The sequence below is a fragment of the Asparagus officinalis genome, unplaced genomic scaffold, assembly GCF_001876935.1.
Source record: "Asparagus officinalis unplaced genomic scaffold, Aspof.V1 AsparagusV1_Un151, whole genome shotgun sequence".
NCBI classification, from domain to species: domain Eukaryota; kingdom Viridiplantae; phylum Streptophyta; class Magnoliopsida; order Asparagales; family Asparagaceae; genus Asparagus; species Asparagus officinalis.
The window spans coordinates 84,635-104,267 of NW_017972417.1; the positions used below are offsets into that span (position 1 = coordinate 84,635).

The 19,633-nt window shown below is 37.5% G+C and overlaps 1 protein-coding gene across 1 annotated transcript; it reads left to right on the forward strand.

Moving 5' to 3' along the window:
* The first annotated feature begins 4,731 nt into the window (after nucleotides 1–4,731).
* LOC109827338 lies at nucleotides 4,732–6,837 on the forward strand. Its single transcript, XM_020394329.1, has 7 exons — nucleotides 4,732–4,992; nucleotides 5,099–5,372; nucleotides 5,475–5,782; nucleotides 5,868–5,955; nucleotides 6,049–6,141; nucleotides 6,226–6,530; nucleotides 6,620–6,837. The coding sequence occupies exons 3-7, from the start codon at nucleotides 5,775–5,777 to the stop codon at nucleotides 6,765–6,767; spliced, it is 642 nt and encodes a 213-aa protein (XP_020249918.1). The 5' UTR covers nucleotides 4,732–4,992; nucleotides 5,099–5,372; nucleotides 5,475–5,774; the 3' UTR covers nucleotides 6,768–6,837.
* Nucleotides 6,838–19,633: the final 12,796 nt, after the last annotated feature.

Below are 19,633 nucleotides of genomic sequence, written 5' to 3' on the forward strand. Positions count from 1 at the left end.
CAAAATTTAGATAAATGATCTTTACGATCACAAATGGAGCATTTGTAAACTTTGCTATATATATGTGCATAATGAGTGGATAATTTTACATTAGACTTGGCACACATATCCACAAGTTTCTTATGATTAACAATGCATGAATTAAGAGTTGAATCTAAAGATGATATACGATCCTTAACATGATCCAACTCATCATTTTGCACAAATGCATTGTTATTAGAAGTAGAACATATATAGTTATTTGCAAAAGAAACAACTTTATTTCTCATGTTTTCTACTTCTAATATGGCATTATCTTTCTCATGAGTTAAGTTAGGAATATCCAATTTCAAATTATTATTTTCTAAAGTTAGCATATCATTATTTTCTTTAAGAGAAATATTTTCTTGAGTAATGATATCAAATTTGGAAGCTAACTTCTCATGGTCGGATTTTAAATCTTCATGCTTGCTTTTTAGAGCTAAAAAGATATGGTGCAAATTGTTATAGGCATGCAATAATTTTTCAGAAGCACAAGCAAGTTCATTACTAGATAAATCATTATTGGATTCGAACTCGCTTACCACACTAGGGTTATCCCCTAGTGGACGTGTGCATGATGCTCCTTTAGAACTTGATGCAGGATCCCCCAAAACTTGTTGGATCGCCTCCAAGTCACCATGATATGCCTCGATAAGTTTCCATAATGTATAGGTACTATCAAAATAAGCGAATTTGTTAGAAATAGATGTATCAAAAGCGTTAAGCAAGAATTCTAACAAAAGCTTATTCAAAATAAACATTCTTTTATCATTTGTACTGCAAATAGATTTATCTAATTTGGGCACAACATATGCACTATCAATGATTTCCCATAAATTAAAATGTCTAGATCTAACAACTATTTTAAATCTAGAACACCATTGGGCATAAGGAAAAGCATTGAAAGAAGGATCAATATTAGGATCATAGCCTAAACAAGGTGCATAATGCATGTCCATAAAGTATATATGTGCAAGCAAGATATAATAAATCTCAAAACTAGATTAGCACAAATATGAGAATAAGGAACTTTGACTCTAGGCGATTAAGCCTCTAATCAAGAGCACCAAGCTCTGATACCAATTGTTAGACCCTAATGCCATTAGGAAAGAACCCTAGGGGGAGGGGGTTGAATAGGGTTTATGCTAATCTAATCCGATTTAATACCAATTAAAACTAATTAATAAGTTTTCCTAGCAAATAAGATATGTAATGAATTATTAGCAATGATAAGCAACGTAAATAAGGGTAAACAAAATACTGGTCAATATAAACAAAGAGGCAATGACTAAATAAGATGAACAAAAAGAGTGCGCCAATGCAAACTCAAACAAGTAATATAATCACGGAGTTTGAACCTTCTGTCCTACGTCTCCGATCCCCACTCCTGGGTAGAAATCCACTATCACACCGGGTTTTCAATGCTCACCCAAAAATATTTACATCACATAATATCGGTTTTTAACGCTCACCGATCAACGTTCACAATCACTCACAATGTAACTACACAACTACCATCTCAAGTGTTGGTCTCTCATGTGTCTTCCTCAAGTGCTCGAAATTACTACTTCTCACTAGGCTTTACTACCAACGTCACTCCTCTTGGGACCGACCACGTCTCTCACCTCTACACTCCTCTTAGTATACTTGTGCAATACAAAATGAACCTTACAATATAGCTCAACAACAAATGAATGTTCTGTATACAAGGTGAGAACTCAATTAAACCCAACTCTATGTTACAATCTCACAACCCCAAATATACTATGTATGAGAATACTAAAAACTCAATGTGGGTGTGCGTAACAAAGAGATAAAACAAATATAAACTCAATTTAAATCTAGCTTATGAAAATTAAGATTAAACATATAAATTGCTAGAATTGAGTTTAAGAAAAACTTCTCTATATAACAAGAGTAGGAGAGATGAAGTTGAAGCCCAAACAAGGAATGCATTATCTCTTCTTGCTATTGTGAAACTTTCTTCACAAAACCGAAACTTGAAACAAAACTAAACAAAACTTAAATACCCTTTAAACTTGTTTAAAAACTCTCTTGGTTAGATCAAAATAGTTATGGCAATGAGGTATATATAGGATGAAAATCAAAGCCCCAAAACTAAGAAAACCCAGCAAAAAGACAAAAAAATAGAAAGCTGGAAAAACTAGCCGTTACAAGCATCAGTCGACTGATACTGTTCATCAGTCGACTGATGAGCTGACCGTTACAGACATCTCACAACTCATCGGTCGACTGAAGAGCACATCAGTCGACTGATGACCTCATCAGTCAACTAATAGTTTATCAGTCATAAAAATAAAAACTTTTGACAATTCTAGGTGAGTTCATCAGTCAACTGATAAACTCTATTAGTCGACTGATAACAAGTTATCAACCTGATTAAACAGTAATTCTGATTTTAAACCTCTTTTAAAAATAACAAATAAATTCAGAAAATTGTAAAACTTTAGGAAATGCTTGTAAACATGATAATACACATGTTACAAAAAGAATTTTTCAAATTGCATCTCCCAAATGTGAAAACTCATGATTTTTCGAAACTAGTTCAAAACATGAAAACTAAACATACATGTTTTTGACATTTTGACTTAACCAACATTTTGAAACTTTATAAAATAATTTTATAGACTTGATAAAAGATATAAACTATTATTGTTAAGTCTTTAAACCAAAAACTTAATATTATGCAAAAATTCAAACAACAAATATGATTTAATTAAATTTAAACTTGTTAAAGATGAAATCATATATATGCATATACAAACATGAAACAAAAATATATTTTCCAATTTTATTCAATTATTTCATATTTAAACTTAAAAACTATACACCCATGTTTTATACACACACACACACACACACACACACACACACACACACACACATAAAAGAAACCAAAACTTGTATGTGTGTATGTAATTGAGCTTAAACTATCAACACACATAATATAACCCTAAAACTAATTTACCCAAGCTATCTTGATCTTCAATAAGCTCTTCTTGGTAAACTTGCAGATGAAGCTTGAACTTGAATCTTTAACTTGAATTGCATTACTTCTCCCCACTATTCCCCCAACCTCTATTAGATATGATCGTGAAAGCTCTAGTCCATCTAACCTCCAATAATGGATATTTGTGTAGATTACCTAACAAAACAAATGCAAACACTCGATACACGTTGTTAGGAAGTGTTTGCAATCATCAAAACAAGATTAAGGAGTAAGTTCATAAACATGAGGCCAACATTCATCACCTTCATTAATGACCATTCTCGCTTCTGCTACATCTACGTGTTGAAATCTAAAGATGAAGCTTTCAACAAGTTCGTCGAGTTTCGCACTCGTGTGGAGAAGCAGCTTGGACTTCTAGTGAAAAGTCTCAAGAGCGACCGAGGAGGAGAGTACCGATCTAAGGAGTTAGAACGCCATCACCGACCCCCTCCTCCTCACCACCGCCCGAAAGCGCCGCCGCCCAAGCTCGGCCAAGCCCTCGACGTCCCCGTTCAGCGTCGCCGCCGTCCCCTTGCCCTAGCCATCACCTCCCCTCCTCCTCTCCAGCTCCCGAGATCGCCGCCGCTGAGCGTCGCCGCCGGGTCAGCGCCGTCTACTCCTCCTCGCCATCGAACTCACCCCTCGTCATCAGCCACGCCTCCGATGGCATTTGAGCTCAGCCCTCAGGTTCATCGCCGCCTCCGGAGCTCGACCAAGCCCTCGACGTCTGCCCTCATGGCTTCGAACAAATTGAAAGAGTCGACGTCTTCGAATTCTTCAAAATCAAAGCCTACCTCTTCTAAATGCAATAATCCTCCAACTTCGTAAGTAATTTGCCATGATATATCTAATTTTTAACTCTTTCTGAATTATAATTTTTGTTGTAAGCCATGATGTATAATGTTTGTGTTAATAAACTTGTTAATATGCGTCTTAATTTGCCCAAATATATTTAATTTTTAACTCTTTCTGAACTATAATTTTCTTGTAGGGCTAAGATAACACACTTGAGAATTCCGGCCAATTTGTGTTATTTTCGAGATTTAATTGATAAGCGAATAAAATTAGATGAAAGACACATAAAAGCCCTACAGACGACACCTTTTCACAGCTTTCTCAATATACCCACATCCTTGAGCAATGAGCAAATAGCAATTGATTGCTTGATTCAAAATTTTAATCCTGATAAATGCTCATTCATGATTGGGAATAAAAATTGTGTGTTCGGTATAGATGATATTCACCGAATTACCGGATTGCCAAAGGAGGGAATTCCGATAAAAATGAGTGGGGCAGCGGCTAATACAATCTACACCTATTTTGTAAAGAATTATAAGAAAGCCGATGAGGAAAAGAAGGCGGTGATTTCGGGGAAGCGCGATAGAATGGCCGAGATGATTGTAGATATGATTAATGAAGACCCTATAATATGTGTGAAACTTATTGTGGCTTTCATTATCGGCTTCATATTATGCCCGCGGACATGTAAGACATGTCCCTTGTGGGCGTTTAGATATGCGGAGCAGTTATCAACTTTGCATAAATATAATTGGTGCCATGCGGTGTTCACTCTTCTTTGCAAAGAGATGAGTAAATCAAAGAAGTCTCTTAGTATGCAGGAATTAGGTCAGCGTTCAAATGCCGGGTACATGGGTGGTTTTCCTCCGTTTTACTGGTGAGTTACATTAATATTAATTTGTATATCTTTTCATTTTGATAATGATTATTGTTTATGCACATGCTAATGTGTAGTTTCTTTTTTGTAGGTTTGGTTTTATGAAAAAGTAGGGGAATTAGAGTACACTTCAGATATTGAAAGGTTACCGCCGCTCTTTTGTGTGAAGAGTACTGGAAAGTGGAGGAGGACTACTATGAACAAATTATATAGAGTCCCGAAGTTGGTTACGGATAATGGCCAAGAGAATACTCCTCTTATTCATACGGCATCGCCAATAGTATTTGTACATATCGTTGCTCTAATAGTTCATTATTTTATGTCCCTTTTGTTAGTATCTATGTTTGCAACTATAGTATACGTACTAATACTAGCTTTTTTTGGTCAAATAGGAATCAAGGAAAGCTGAATTAATTTTCTTAATTGCGGAGAAGACGTACGAGTTGAATGAGCTCACTACAGAATTACGAGAATTAGAAGAGCGTAGTGCTAGATGCCAAAAAAAACCAAGGAGAAAGAGGATGACGGAAATGTAACTGAAGAAAAAAAAATCAAAGAGGATATGGAAGCTAAGGAATATGAGAATTTGGAAGGAACTGCGGAAGCCGATTTATGTGATGACTTTGTGATGAGCCCAAGAGACATGAGAATTTTAGAAGATGCTCGGTGAGTTTAGTTTTTTAAATTTTCTTGCAATTTTAATTTTTATATTTTCCATATAACTCTTGTGTAACTCTTTGTTAATTATATGCCTTCACGACTCTATAGAGATGTTTCTCAAAAAGATGAAGGTGGTAATGAGAATAACAGAGAAACGCCATCTATCAAACGGGCTGTCGGAAAGAGGGAGAGGAAGGATGGACCCTCTGTTACTTCACCTTATATGCCTCTAGATCAACCAAAGGAAGGCACAAAGAAGAGACGTGTCATCCAGATATTGGATAGTCCTGATGGGAAAAAAAGTACAAAAATGAAGAAGGCTTCATACCTACATCTAGAGACTATCCAGGTAAGGCACTGGCGTTTGATTATGAGAACAAATTAATTGAAGACTTTCTACAATCGAGAATGAACAGGTAACTGTTACTGACTTATTCTAATAATAATCTTTGAATTTACTTAATTCTAGTAGCAATTTTCTCACAATGTACTTGCATATAGTGATACGTACATTTGGAAGTGTGCCGAAGCAAGCGTATCTCGCTTAGATGCTTATATACTATTAACGGGAGGTGAACTCAGTGACGATGTAGGTTCTAAACAATTGTGTTATTGATTGTTTGATGTTGTATATAAAATAATTTATATTAACTATTTTATTCATTCATGGTAATTTTTGTAGGTGATCGATGCATTTGTTATTCGGCTTTGTAACAAGATTGAAACAAGTGATAGTTATGATCGAAAGATACATGTCACAAGACCTTGGCTTGCAGTAAGTATATCCTTGTTTTTTTCACTAATTGGTGGATATTATTATTATGTTATCCCACAATGTTGACATTATTGCATCTTTTAGCAAGCATTTCTAGAAGGAAATCTTGAAATGGTGGCAAAACGAATGAAGGAAAATGTTTCTCAGCAGAAGTTCTTGGAGTGTGAAAGAATTCTGATCCCGATTGTCAGCTCCGGACATTGGCACCTGGTAGAGTTAGTGAGAGAGGAGACAAAATTCTATCACTACTCCTCAATCAACTCCCCCATTTATACCGCCGATGCTGTGAAATTTATAAATAAGTTTATGAGTTTCATTGAGAGTAATTGGGGATTGGGGAAATTGGAGCATCATGGTCTTGTGTCAGTTGCCGTGCCACAACAAGGACCGTAAGTGTTTCATGCATTTCTAATTTAATTGTTCATTTTTTTGTTTCACAGTCATTTTCAATATTGTAATATTTTTCCCTTAAATGCAGAACGTTAGATTGCGGGATCTTTATGATTGAATTCATTAACAGCATTGTCGAAAAACGGTCGATAACAATTTCAAAAGGAGATTGTGCAAAATATAGAGCAAGGTTTTGTGCTGCTCTTTTGTATGCACGCGATTCACCTTTTTTGTAAATATTATTTTAATTTTCTCCAAGGTTTTTGTTGTGTATTCAATGTTGTAAGTATGTTCATGTTGTTAATATGTTGTTAATTGTTTTGCGTGTACATTTACAGACAACTACGTTGTTGTTGTGTGTTGTAAGTATTTTCATGTTAAATGAGAAGTAAGCTAGGGCTAACATAGCCACCAGAGCAAAAACTTGTGATAGAAATAACGCCAGCCAGCAGTAGAACTAACTCGAGAAGGGATAGAACTAACAGGAGGGCAGCTAGAACTAACAAGCGTGAGGGTAGGGCTAACATGGCCACCAGAGCAAACACTTTTGCTAGAAATAACTCCAGCCCGCAGTAGAACTAACTCGAGAAGGGATAGAACTAACAGGAGGGCAGCTAGAACTAACAAGCGTGAGGGTAGGGCTAACATGGCCACCAGAGCAAACACTTTTGCTAGAAATAACTCCAGCCCGCAGTAGAACTAACTCGAGAAGGGATAGAACTAACAGGAGGGCAGCTAGAACTAACAAGCAGTTAGGTAGGGCTAACATGGCCAACAGAACACACACTTGTGCTATCTAGAAATAACGCCAGCCCGCAGTAGAACTAACTCGAGAAGGGATAGAACTAACAGGAGGGCAGCTAGAACTAACAAGCAGTTAGGTAGGGCTAACATGGCCAACAGAACACACACTTGTGCTATCTAGAAATAACGCCAGCCCGCAGTAGAACTAACTCGAGAAGGGATAGAACTAACAGGAGGACAGCTAGAACAAACAAGCGGTTATGTAGGGCTAACATGGCCAACAGAACACACACTTGTGCTAGAAATAACGCCAGCACGAAGTAGAACTAACTCGAGACAAAGACATCAATATACTCTCGGATGAGGGCGATCAATTCCTATTTTTCTTCTGGAGGAAGATTGTCACTGATGAATATGGGCTTCAGATTTTCTTCATCACCCATATTTACTTGAGCTATCTTATCCTCAGTAGAAGGTTTCTTTTGCTCGAATCTGTCACCATATTGGATGTTTAAGTGATGAATCCAAGGATCTTCATAGACTGGTAATTGATCATCTTCCTCAGCTTTTGTAGGGTCAACAGTGACCATATTTGACATCAAGCCTTTGAACATATCTCCAAGCCTGACATCAGAATCCCACGTTGAAGAATCTGACGAATGCCTATAATTATTTCGATCAGACAGATGGTTATTGAGCTGCCAACAACACTCATTTGAGGACGAGGAATAATTGTCAGCCTAGACCCCTCCTTTGCTCATAATAATTATCATGCTTTCCCTTTGGTACATAGAAAGGCCGGGGTGAAACCCGAGTACCTCGACCAAAGTGAAGACCTTCCCCGAGCATGAGATTGTATCCCTACTTCTTTATATAGTTATGTGCTTTGTGGGCTATATCTGAGGAAATGCCAACCCGATCCTTCATCTTCGTTGTCATTATCCAAAAAGGGATTTAGTGGAGGAAATGACTCTCCTTTTCTGAAGACTGTCTGTTTTCCACCCCTACCTTTACAGGAAGGACGAAAGTTGTCCCAAATGAATCTGGGAAATACTTCTTCGTCATGCATGACGATTGAAGCGACACATGTATGTCAGGATTTCTGTACAACCCCTGCATTACATCATCAATACAAGGTACATACTCTAAATCGTCATGTATTATATAACTACAATCGGCAAGTTGCCAGTTACAATTTTCATCTGACGATTCACCATCCTCAAGATCGATTACAAAGGGTTCTATGTCATTAAATACAAGACCTTCATCGTAATCGAGCCCGACTTCGGTATCAGCTTCTCATTCGATGTCTGTACCATGGGCCGATGGTTCAGTATCGGATTCAACACCATATAAGAGGGAATTAGTGAAATACTTCTCAAACCCCTTGAACGGTTGCTTATTCGTGACCACCGTCTTGACCTCATTATCAGTGTCAACGTACTTCAAACACTGATGTAATGTGGAAGGAACTATAACATTACTATGGATCCAGAGTCGACCCAATAGTAAGTTATGGGAGGTCTCTACATCAATAACGTAGCACGTGACCTCAGATTTTAACCCTCTAAGCTGGCACTTTACTCAGATTTTATCTAATGGTCTAGATCCACTGGTGTTGAACCCGTAAATAACAGTGCCTATGGAAGCTAACCTGCTAGCTGGAATTCCGAGATGATACATCAATCGAGGTAGCATGACACTAACCGCAGAGCCCGTATCAACTTGGATTCGGTTGACAACAGTCGAGCCAATATACCTCGATGAAGTACAAAGGCATGTCATGCTTTGAAGTTCTCACTTGCATGTCATCCCGCGTGAAGGTGATGCAAAGGAACTGTTTGGCCGCCAGATTGCAGTGTTGCACTAATGGTTTCGGCTCTTCAAGGCTTGTTTGACTTGAGTGAGGAAGACCTCAGAGTCAACCAAGGCTTCTTGTAAAGCCTCCCTGGTGTCTTTATAAAGACGCATCAACTCGTATAAAGTGATCCTTGCGTGATGTTAGATAATTGGGCTATAACATTAAAATGGTACAGAGTGTTTGAACTTTCCGGTTTGTCTCTCCCGATCAGTCGATTAAATCGAGACTGTTTTGGTTTCTGAACCTCCTTGTGCTTAGGTTCCTTCTCCTTTTGCTTTACCTCAGCTTCCTTCTCTTTAGTAGTTGGCTGTTGCTGGGGCTTCTTAAAAGGTTCAAGAGGTGTTGTAACCACACCCAATTTAGCTAAGGTCTTGGTATTCTGATTAGGAACTTTTGGGTACTTGTACCAGTATTCGTTTCCACTCCTGGTGGCAAAGGCGGGTTCTCCGTTTTCTACCAGGACTTCGTGCTCATCTTCAAAGAATGAAAGAGTTGGAACATCCCCGGCGTCTTTCTCCGGAATAGTTGAGATGGGGCAACAAGACTTGCCTTTGCCTTTGTGTTTCTTCGTGGTGGAGGATCCCGTCCATTGTTCATCATTTAGGTGATCAGGATGAACCCATAGAACTTCATCGTTAGAGGATGTATGCGGCACGAGCCCCTTCTGACGTTGCTCATGTGGATCATCGTTGATGGTCTTCATTTCCACTTTTGAAACGAGTTCTTGTTGGAACCACGATAGGGGTATAGACCCAAAACTGATAGATACCGTGTTTGCTCCTACCTTTTTTCCTTTGCTGGTTTTGCTATTATGATGCCGGTGTCAACCAAGGTTTGAATTCTATCTTTAAGAACAAAACAGGCCTTGGTGGGGGTGGTGGACCCTCCTGTGATATGCACAATACTTCGGGTCTGAATTCTTGCTAGCTTCCTCCTGATCCGTAATTGGTGGCAAATTGATTTTATTGTTGTCTAGGAGGTACTTAAAGATGGCTAGAATCTCATTATCTTTGAAGGTATAAGTCCTCTGGAATCTTGGATCAGGATTCCTCTGTTGCCTCTGGGTTGTGGTTGAGGCTGTAGTTGAAACTACGACTGTTGTGGTGATTGCTACTGTGGTTGTTGTTGTGATGTTTGATTAGCATCAACCACTATCACATGCACTTTTCCTCTACCACGAGGAGAAAAATTCAGCTTCGGAGAATTAACCGTCGGTTGCCCCCTCTCAGCCTTCTTCCTTTTGAGAAAGCGTTCGGCATGTTCCCCGTGCAGCTTTAACTCCTTCCAAGTTTTGGATGGTACAAACCCCATAGCCTCCAACGCATCAAGAGAAAGATTGTTATGGCAGGTTTGGAGTATGAACTTCTTTATGACCGAATCTTGGTAATTCATTACCCGGTTATGGAAGTGTTTGACGAAATTATCAACCGACTCCCCATCTTTCTGCTTCTCATCCAGAAGAGATCCAATTGACACTTCGGTGTCATCACCAAAGAAATTACTGAGGAACAGATTCTCCATGTCATCCTAGCAATTGATGCTCCTTGGCTTGAGACGTCAATAACAGTCGAAGGCGGCCCTGCGAAGGGTACTCACGAATGACTGAATCATTAAGGGTTCATTTTCAGAGATCATACCCGAATGAGATTTGAAGTAGATCAGATGCTGGGTTGGTGAGCCTCTCCCGTCAAATGGCATGGAGTTAATCAGATTAAACTTCGTCGGGTACGGAATTGACTCTTATTCCCTTGGGTATGGACACGGAATACCTGTCTTCTTTACTTCTTGAGCAGACATCAAGGCATTAACCTTACTCTTAAGCTCTTTCATCATCTTCTTGTCCTTGCCCTCACTTTTCTTTGGGTAATGTTGGGAAGGATCCATTGAACCACCCCCAGTGTTATTGAGGGGTGCGTCAGTAATAATGACTTCGTCCATTTCTGGATCACTGTCATCTGTAACATTTTGAGTTCCACGGCTAGACTCAGCTTGCTGACTGGACTCAGGTTGTGATTGAGGTCTATGAGCCTGCAATTCTCTCATTTTTGTTGCATGGCCAACTCCATCTCTGTCTTCATCTTAGCTTTGATATATCCTTGTTGTCTTGCTAGAGCTTCCTGAAGTATTTGAGCCATGTGCTCAGGAGTAATCGTGAATGCTTCTCTAGCTTGCCCTATGGTAGACATTGTATCATCTGAAGCAATTGCAGAGCAAGTGTTAGAAAGTTCATCATCTGAAGACATTCCTTCATGCATCCTCCTATAGTCTCTGTGTCTGGCAGCTCTTAGCTGGAGCTGAGACATTCTCTGAGAGATTCTTGGATCAACTCTCCCTCCTAGAGTAAAATTAGGATCAGAGTCAATTGAATGTTGTTTAGACTTTCCTTTTCCTTTACTGGCTATGTTGATGGTGACTTCAGGGAACTCATCATCTTGGACGACGGATCTTCTCTTTCAGAAGCATCTTGGTTTAGGCTTTGACGCTTCAGTAGAAATTCTTTGAAACACCGAGACTCTTTGTGGGATGGCTTTGGAGCAACTACATTCAGATAATACTGCTTTAATCAGCCTCTCGCATAAACAATGAGAGTCTGTTTCTTGAATAGTCATCTTTCAAGTTTTGCTCACACCCCCAGTCTGACAGTACAGCTCATCGGCATGATGGCCTGAGCACCCCTCATTTGTTAGAGTGATTCCCTAAGTATAACGTTGTCTTTTGATTGGCACGTCTGTTAGACCCTAGAGGGGAGTGATTAGGGTCTTATGCTAATCTAATCGCGATTAAAAGCCAATTAAAAATTATCTAATCCTGATTAAAAGCCAATTAAAAATTATGTTGATTAATTTGTTCTTGCAAGAAAGATACAAGATAGATATGAGCAAGAGAGATATGAATAAGCACAAATAAAAGGTACGCTAATCAAAACACAAACAAACGATATGTTTACGAGGTTCGGTCACCACGACCTACGTCCCCGCTCCTCACCTCGAGGAGATCTCCACTATCACAATCCGGTTTGGAAGCCGGAACTTCTACACACTCGGTTTACAAGATCACCGAAAACTCTGAAAACTCTCACACAACAAAATACTATGCAATCACACTTACACACTAAGTGTAGGAACCTAGCCCGTGTCCTCCTCCTCAAGTGCTCGGATGCAACCTCTCCCTAGGTTCGTCAACCGACGCCACTCCTATTGGATTCGACCCCGTCTCTCGCCTCACACTTCTCTCGGTGTATAAGTGTATTACAAGTGATACTCACAAAAAAAGATTAAATACAATGGTTTGTTCTCAACAACAAGTGAGAACGCAAATGAAGCTCACACTCACTAAATCACACACCACAACCCACACTATATAGTATGAAGATATTAAGCTCAATATGTGTGTGTGATAATAGTGAATGAAAATAATACAACTCAATAAATATAGCTAAATAAATGAAAGTGAAATAGTAAGCTATATAAGGAAGAGTTTAGAAAATAGGATTTGAAAGCCACTTCTTGTTGTAGAAAACTTCTCTTGAAGTAGATTAACGAAAATTAGCTTAACAGCTCCTTAAACGCCTTTTAAACCTTTGTTAAAACTTCTTGTAAAAACAAAACTCTTGGTTTTCTTAGTTACTAAAATAGAAGAGCAATGGGGTATTTATACCTACTCAAGAACTCAGCAAAAACCAACTTGAAATGACCAAAAAGCCCCCAGAGAATCAAATCAGAAACTAGTCGTTGGAATCAAATCATGAGTTCGGCGGTCGATCGCGAAGCACAAAAAACTAAGATTAGAAAATAAAAGTTGGCGGTCGACCGCGAAAGTCTCTGGATGGTTTCACGGTCGACCGTCATGGTCGACCGCGAGCTTATAAAAGCCAGACTATGAAAATTAGTTCATGACGGTCGACCGTGACGGTCGACCGCAAACTGACACAGTCTAAAAACCTGTTTTTGGCTGATTTTGAAAATACTTTAAAAATAGCAAATCAATTCCAAAAATAATAAAACTTTGGGAAAAGTTTCTAAATGATAAAATGAACATGTTAGAAAAGGAATTTTTGGAAAAATAATTTTCGTTTGCAAAAACACACTGTTTTTGAAAAGTGTTTGTAAAACCTGTATTTTACGAATGTGAAAATTTTGATATGACTTATAAACATGTATATATATATCATGCATATATTATATGTATATAATAAAGTATGAATGAGCTGTAAACATGAAATAAAAGGTATTGTAACAACGTTTGATAAAAAAACATTTATATGATAGAGAACGTCAAAAATCGTGTTAAGTGTACATATATTGAGCTTAAATATAAACATACAATATATGTAAGTAAACTACTCTTATACCTAGGTAACTCCACACATATGAACTTGAATCTTTAACGCTTGATTGTCGTGTGTTGAAATACCTATAAAGAGAAACATAAAAACAAAACTAGAGAATATATTAGCGATAAATTGTTTGATAAATCATCACCAAAACTATAGGGTCAACATTCTCCCTCTTTTTGATGATGGCAAAAAATTTATTTATTGATATGAAATATATACTGATAAACCATATATAATATGAATTAAACATGTAGACCATATATATCATGAATCAAACATATAAACCACATTAGATTTTCTCCCCCTTTGACAACATCAAAAAGGGAAAAAATAAATATATATTGAATAGGAGCAATGCTCCCCCTGCATACAGGCATAGATAATAAATAAAAATACAGCTAAAGCTCCCCCTGTCAATTTGCATAGATGATATATAAAGATCATATTCATACATAGGAGCTAAGCAACCATATCCATCCAAATACAACCATAAACAATATATAGACCAAATAAATCACAAATCATCACTTAAACACCAAATACTACATAGTTTCCACAAACATAATTTGTTCCACAAAGCTACAAATCATACACAAATAGTTTCACAAAGTCACATAGTTTTCCACACAAACATAGAGTCGGAAACTAAAAATAAAAACATAAGTAGCGAGTTTTGTTTCACCAATACATAACCATGAGCATGAAAATCATCAATAAAAATCAATCACCACCATCATCATCAGATCCGGAAGCAGATCCCGAACCAGAGCCTGACGCAGATCCATCAACAGAGCCCTCCTCAGAATCAGAACTGGAAGATGGATCCGGAATCCCGAGAGATTAACGCTGATAACTGAGAATGGTCCTAACATCCCTCTGAATAGTTGAGACCTGAGTCTCGAGACGATCCAAACGGGCACAGATATCAGAAGTGGAGGAGGTGGAAGCTCTAGACCGAGAAGATGATGACTTAGCAGGATCAGATAGGGAGTCAAAAAGTTGCATACAGGAAAGTGAGACCCTATCAAAATATTCTTTACTAGGCTCCACTTTGGGTTCATTAGACAGAGCAACACTGAAGTGTTGGAGAATGAGAGTGATGATACAGCCAAAGGGAAGGAATTTGAAATGCTTACATGCCATACTATTGAGAAAATGATTAGCCCAATTCACTTTTATTTGGCCAAAGATGGCATAAACTACATTAACTTTATCAGGGGCAAAGTGATCGAAACTCCCGGTTTTGGGAATAAGGTTTTGAGCAACAATACGAGCTATGATTTTAGCAGTGGGATTGATGATTTGTTGTTCATTGGATAGGTGCAACCGGGCTTAAACATGATATCGTTCACAGCTTGATCAGTGTGTTCGATAGACATAAGCTCGACATCGCTTGACGGGATCTTAAGGATTCTCGCAAGTTCGTCGGCATTAAAAGAAATCCGGATGTTTTTAACAAATATGGAGATGGTTTGGACACCATCAGCAGTGGAAGTGACAGACAAATTTGCATAAAACAAATATACCAGAAATGGATAATAAGGAACTTTGCGTTCCACATCTAACAGTTTAGCCAACCCAACTTCATGTAGAATCATATGAATGTCATAGATGGCTAATTGATCATACTTGATATATCTAGTAGGCAGGATTTTCAGTTCGCATAACTCCCTATATTTCTTAACTAGGGGTTTAAACAGAAGATAATCCTCATAATGAGAGGCAATGGAAGATGAGGAACCAGATTCAGGTTTAGATCTTTTCTTAGGAGGCATTTTGACAGATATGATTAATTAGGGTTTTGACAAGAGGTGAAATTTGACAGAAATTGAAAACCCTAAAAAGAAAATAAAGCACAATAAGTATAAATGAGCAAACTCTATACCAAAACCCTAGAATAGAAATGTTGAAATTTTAGAGCAAGAAAAGAAATTGAAAGGTGAGAGATTACCTAGCAAAATTTCAACACGAGATTTGATGAACGAGTGTTCACGGTCGAGAGGGAAGAGCTGGAATTTTAGGAGAAACTGTCGAATGAATTGGAAGATGAAGGGGATCAGATCATAAGAGGAGAAGGAGGGATGGCTCAGATCTGGGCAGAAATGAGATTAACGGTGGTGGTTGATACGAGTTTAAAAAAATAACCAAATAAAACCGAAACCCGAAGTTGAAACGAAATTGACGCAGAAAAATCCCTTGCAGTCGACCGCTGCGGTCGATCGTGATAAACTCCAGAAACTTTGACGGTCGACCGTGGCGATCGACCGCGAGAAAGAAAAAGGCATAGGCAGTTTATAAAATCTGGATTTTGAAGAAAATTCAATTTGATCCTTAATAAAATTATTTTATAAGATATATAAATACATATAAAGTTTTTAGCCATTTAAAAACAAAAAAAATATTTTATTTTAACTTAATAAAAATACAATTCATCATTAAAACTCAAAAACTCAATTATTCAACAAACAAAATGAACAAAACAAACAAAACAAAAAAAATTGATATAAAAATCATTTTGGTACCCAAATCATTTTGGTACCACTAAAATTTGGGACATGACCCCTATCATTTAAATCCAAGGCCCTAGGATTATGAACCCGCTTAGGCGTATTTTGTGCACCGATACGATCAAAGCAAAAATTGTAAACCCCGCTTAGGCGTATTTTGTGCACCGATACGATCAAAGCAAAAATTGTAAACATGACCCATACGATTGCACTTTGTGCAATGTAGAGGTTTGAATGGTTTACGTTGACCGAAATGAAATGCACATGGTTCATTTGCAAGAATAGATTTTTCTTTGTAATTATTTTGCAAACGAGAATTTCTTTTTAAATCGAAACAAAACATGGCCAAATGACCAAAACGACCACAAATACACATGAGCATGTTTATGATTTACACTATGTGTGTGCACATGTGTATGTGATGAAGAAGCTTGATGAGATGCACAATCATGAATAGGCTTGTCAATTTTTGGTGCATTATGACAAAATTGAGCTAAATGGCCTTTAAGACCGCAAATAGAACATTTGTGAATTTTGTCATACATATGTGCATAGTGAATAGGTTTCTTAGAAGAATTAACATTGGACTTTGCACATAAGTCCATAAGCTTTTTATTATTAGCAATACAAGTGTTTAGTGTTGAATCTAAGGTGGATATACGTTTTCTTATTTGATTCAACTCATCATTGTGCATACAAGCATTGCTACTAGAAGTACTAGAAGTAGGATAAACAAGATTTTTTATCATAGATTTCAACTTATCTACTTCTAACATAGCATCACATTTTTCATGAAGCAAACTAGTATTTTCAATTCTCAATTTTACATTGCATTCTTTAAGAATTATATTTTTATTTGCAATAAAATTAAACTTAGTCGCTAGTGTTTCATGAGTGGATTTCATATTTACATACTTACTCTTTACATCAATATAGCAATTGTGTAACTTTTCAAACTCAAGAGCAAGTTCATCAAAAGTAATAATATCATCATTATCAAGCTCGCATACCTCACTAGGGTTATCACCTAGTGGTATTGTACATGGAGATGAGGCTTCCTTAGAGCTTAAAGCGCGATCTTCCAACGCTTTTTGAATAGCCTCCGAGTCTCCTTCATGTGCTTCAATAAATTTCCATAAGGCTAAGCACTATCAAAATGAGCAAATTTGTTAGAAAACGATGAGTGAAAAGCATTAAGCAAATATTCTAACAAGAGCTTGTTCATGTTAAACAATCTTTTATCATTTTTACTACATTTGGATTTTTCCAAAATGGGAACAACATAGGCATCCTCAATAATCTCCCATAAATCGAATTGTTTAGATTGAACGAAAAGTTTGAATCTAACACGCCATTGAGAATATGGAAAAATATCCAAACGAGGAGCAACATTAATAGCATAACCTAGACTAGATGCATCATACATATCCATAATGATTATATGCAAGAAGCAAAAGGCAATCAACACTAGATTAGCACAAAAACGATAACTTGGATCTTTAACTCAAGACGATTAGTCCTTAAATCAAAGAGCACCAAGCTCTGATACCAATTGTTAGACCCTAGAGGGGGAGTGATTAGGATCTTATGCTAATCTAATCCCAATTAAAAGCCAATTAAAAATTATGTTGATTAATTTGTTCTTGTAAGAAAGATACAAGAAAGATATGAGCAAGAGATATATGAATAAGCACAAATAAAAGGTACGCTAATCAAAACACAAACAAACGATAAGTTTACGAGGTTCGGTCACCACGACCTATGTCCCCGCTCCTCACCTCGAGGAGATCTCCACTATCACAATCCGGTTTGGAAGCCGGAACTTCTACACACTCGGTTTACAAGCTTACCGAAAACTCTCACACAACAAACACTATGCAATCACACTTAACACACTAAGTGTAGGAACCTAGCCCGTGTCCTCCTCCTCAAGTGCTCTGATGCAACCTCTCCCTAGGTTCGTCAACCGACGCCACTCCTATTGGATTCGACCCCGTCTCTCGCCTCACACTTCTCTCGGTGTACAAGTGTATTACAAGTGATACTCACAAAAAAAGATTAAATACAATGGTTTGTTCTCAACAACAAGTGAGAACGCAAATGAAGCTCACATTCACTAAATCACACACCACAACCCACACTATATAGTATGAAGATATTAAGCTCAATATGTGTGTGTGATAACAGTGAATAAAAATAATACAACTCAATAAATATAGCTAAATAAATGAAAGTGAAATAGTAAGCTATATAAGGAAGAGTTTAGAAAACTTCTCAATAAACAAGAAGAGTAGTGGATGATGATCCCAATAGGAATTGAAAGCCACTTCTTGTTGTAGAAAACTTCTCTTGAAGTAGATTAACGAAAATTAGCTTAACAGCTCCTTAAACGCCTCTTAAACCTTTGTTAAAACTTCTTGTAAAAACAAAACTCTTGGTTTTCTTAGTTACTGAAATAGAAGAGCAATGGAGTATATATACTCACTCAAGAACTCAGCAAAAACCAACTTGAAATGACCAAAAAGCCCCTAGAGAATCAAATCAGAAACTAGCCGTTGGAATCAAATCATGAGTTCGGCGGTCGACTATGGCGGTCGACCGCGAAGAACAAAAACACTAAGGTTTGAAAATAAAAGCTGGCGGTCGATCGCGACGGTCGACCGCGAAAGTCTCTGGATGGGCCTGACTATGAAAATTAGTTCATGGCGGTCGACCGTGGCGGTCGACCGTAAACTGACACAGTCTGAAAACCTGTTTTTGGCCGATTTTGAAAATACTTTAAAAATAGCAAATCAATTCCAAAAATAGTAAAAATTTGGAAAATGTTTCTAAATTATAAAATGAACATGTTAGAAAAGGAATTTTTGGAAAAATAATTTTTGTTTGAAAAAACACACTGTTTTTGAAAAGTGTTCGTAAAACCTGTATTTTACGAATGTGAAAATTTTGATATGACTTATAAACATGTATATATATATCATGCATATATTATATGTATATAATAAAGTATGAATGATCTGTAAACATGAAATAAAAGGTATTGTAACAACGTTTGATGAAAAATCATTTATATGATAGAGAACGTTAAAAATCGTGTTAAGTGTACATATATTGAGCTTAAATATAAACATACAATATATGTAAGTAAACTACTCTTATACCTAGGTAACTCCACACATATAAACTTGAATCTTTAACGCTTGATTGTCGTATGTTGAAATACCTGTAAAGAGAAACATAAAAACAAAACTAGAAAATATATTAGCGATAAATTGTTTGACAAATCATCATCAAAACTATAGGGTCAACAACGTCTTCTTTTAGGGACGTTGATTTGGACATGAGACCTTGTTGACATTCTAAGGACAACTTGTCGTTGCCTTTGAAAGATTCAAGGTCATGTCGTGAGTCGCACGTTTAGAACCTCCCTCTTGCAGGAGTGGAGTCTTAATGAACTTTTGGGTTCTAACACAAACCCTCAGGCGGGAGGTGATAGGAATTCTCCTAGAAAAGGAGACCTCCTTGCCCTTCTTGTGAATAGCGCACGAACAATTATATTGAGGTATCCCAGTTTGTTTGATGGTGGCGGGACACCCTTGTACGGTGACTAGTTTGATAGGAGTGCGTTTACGACCCCCAGTCCGAGGAGCTCAT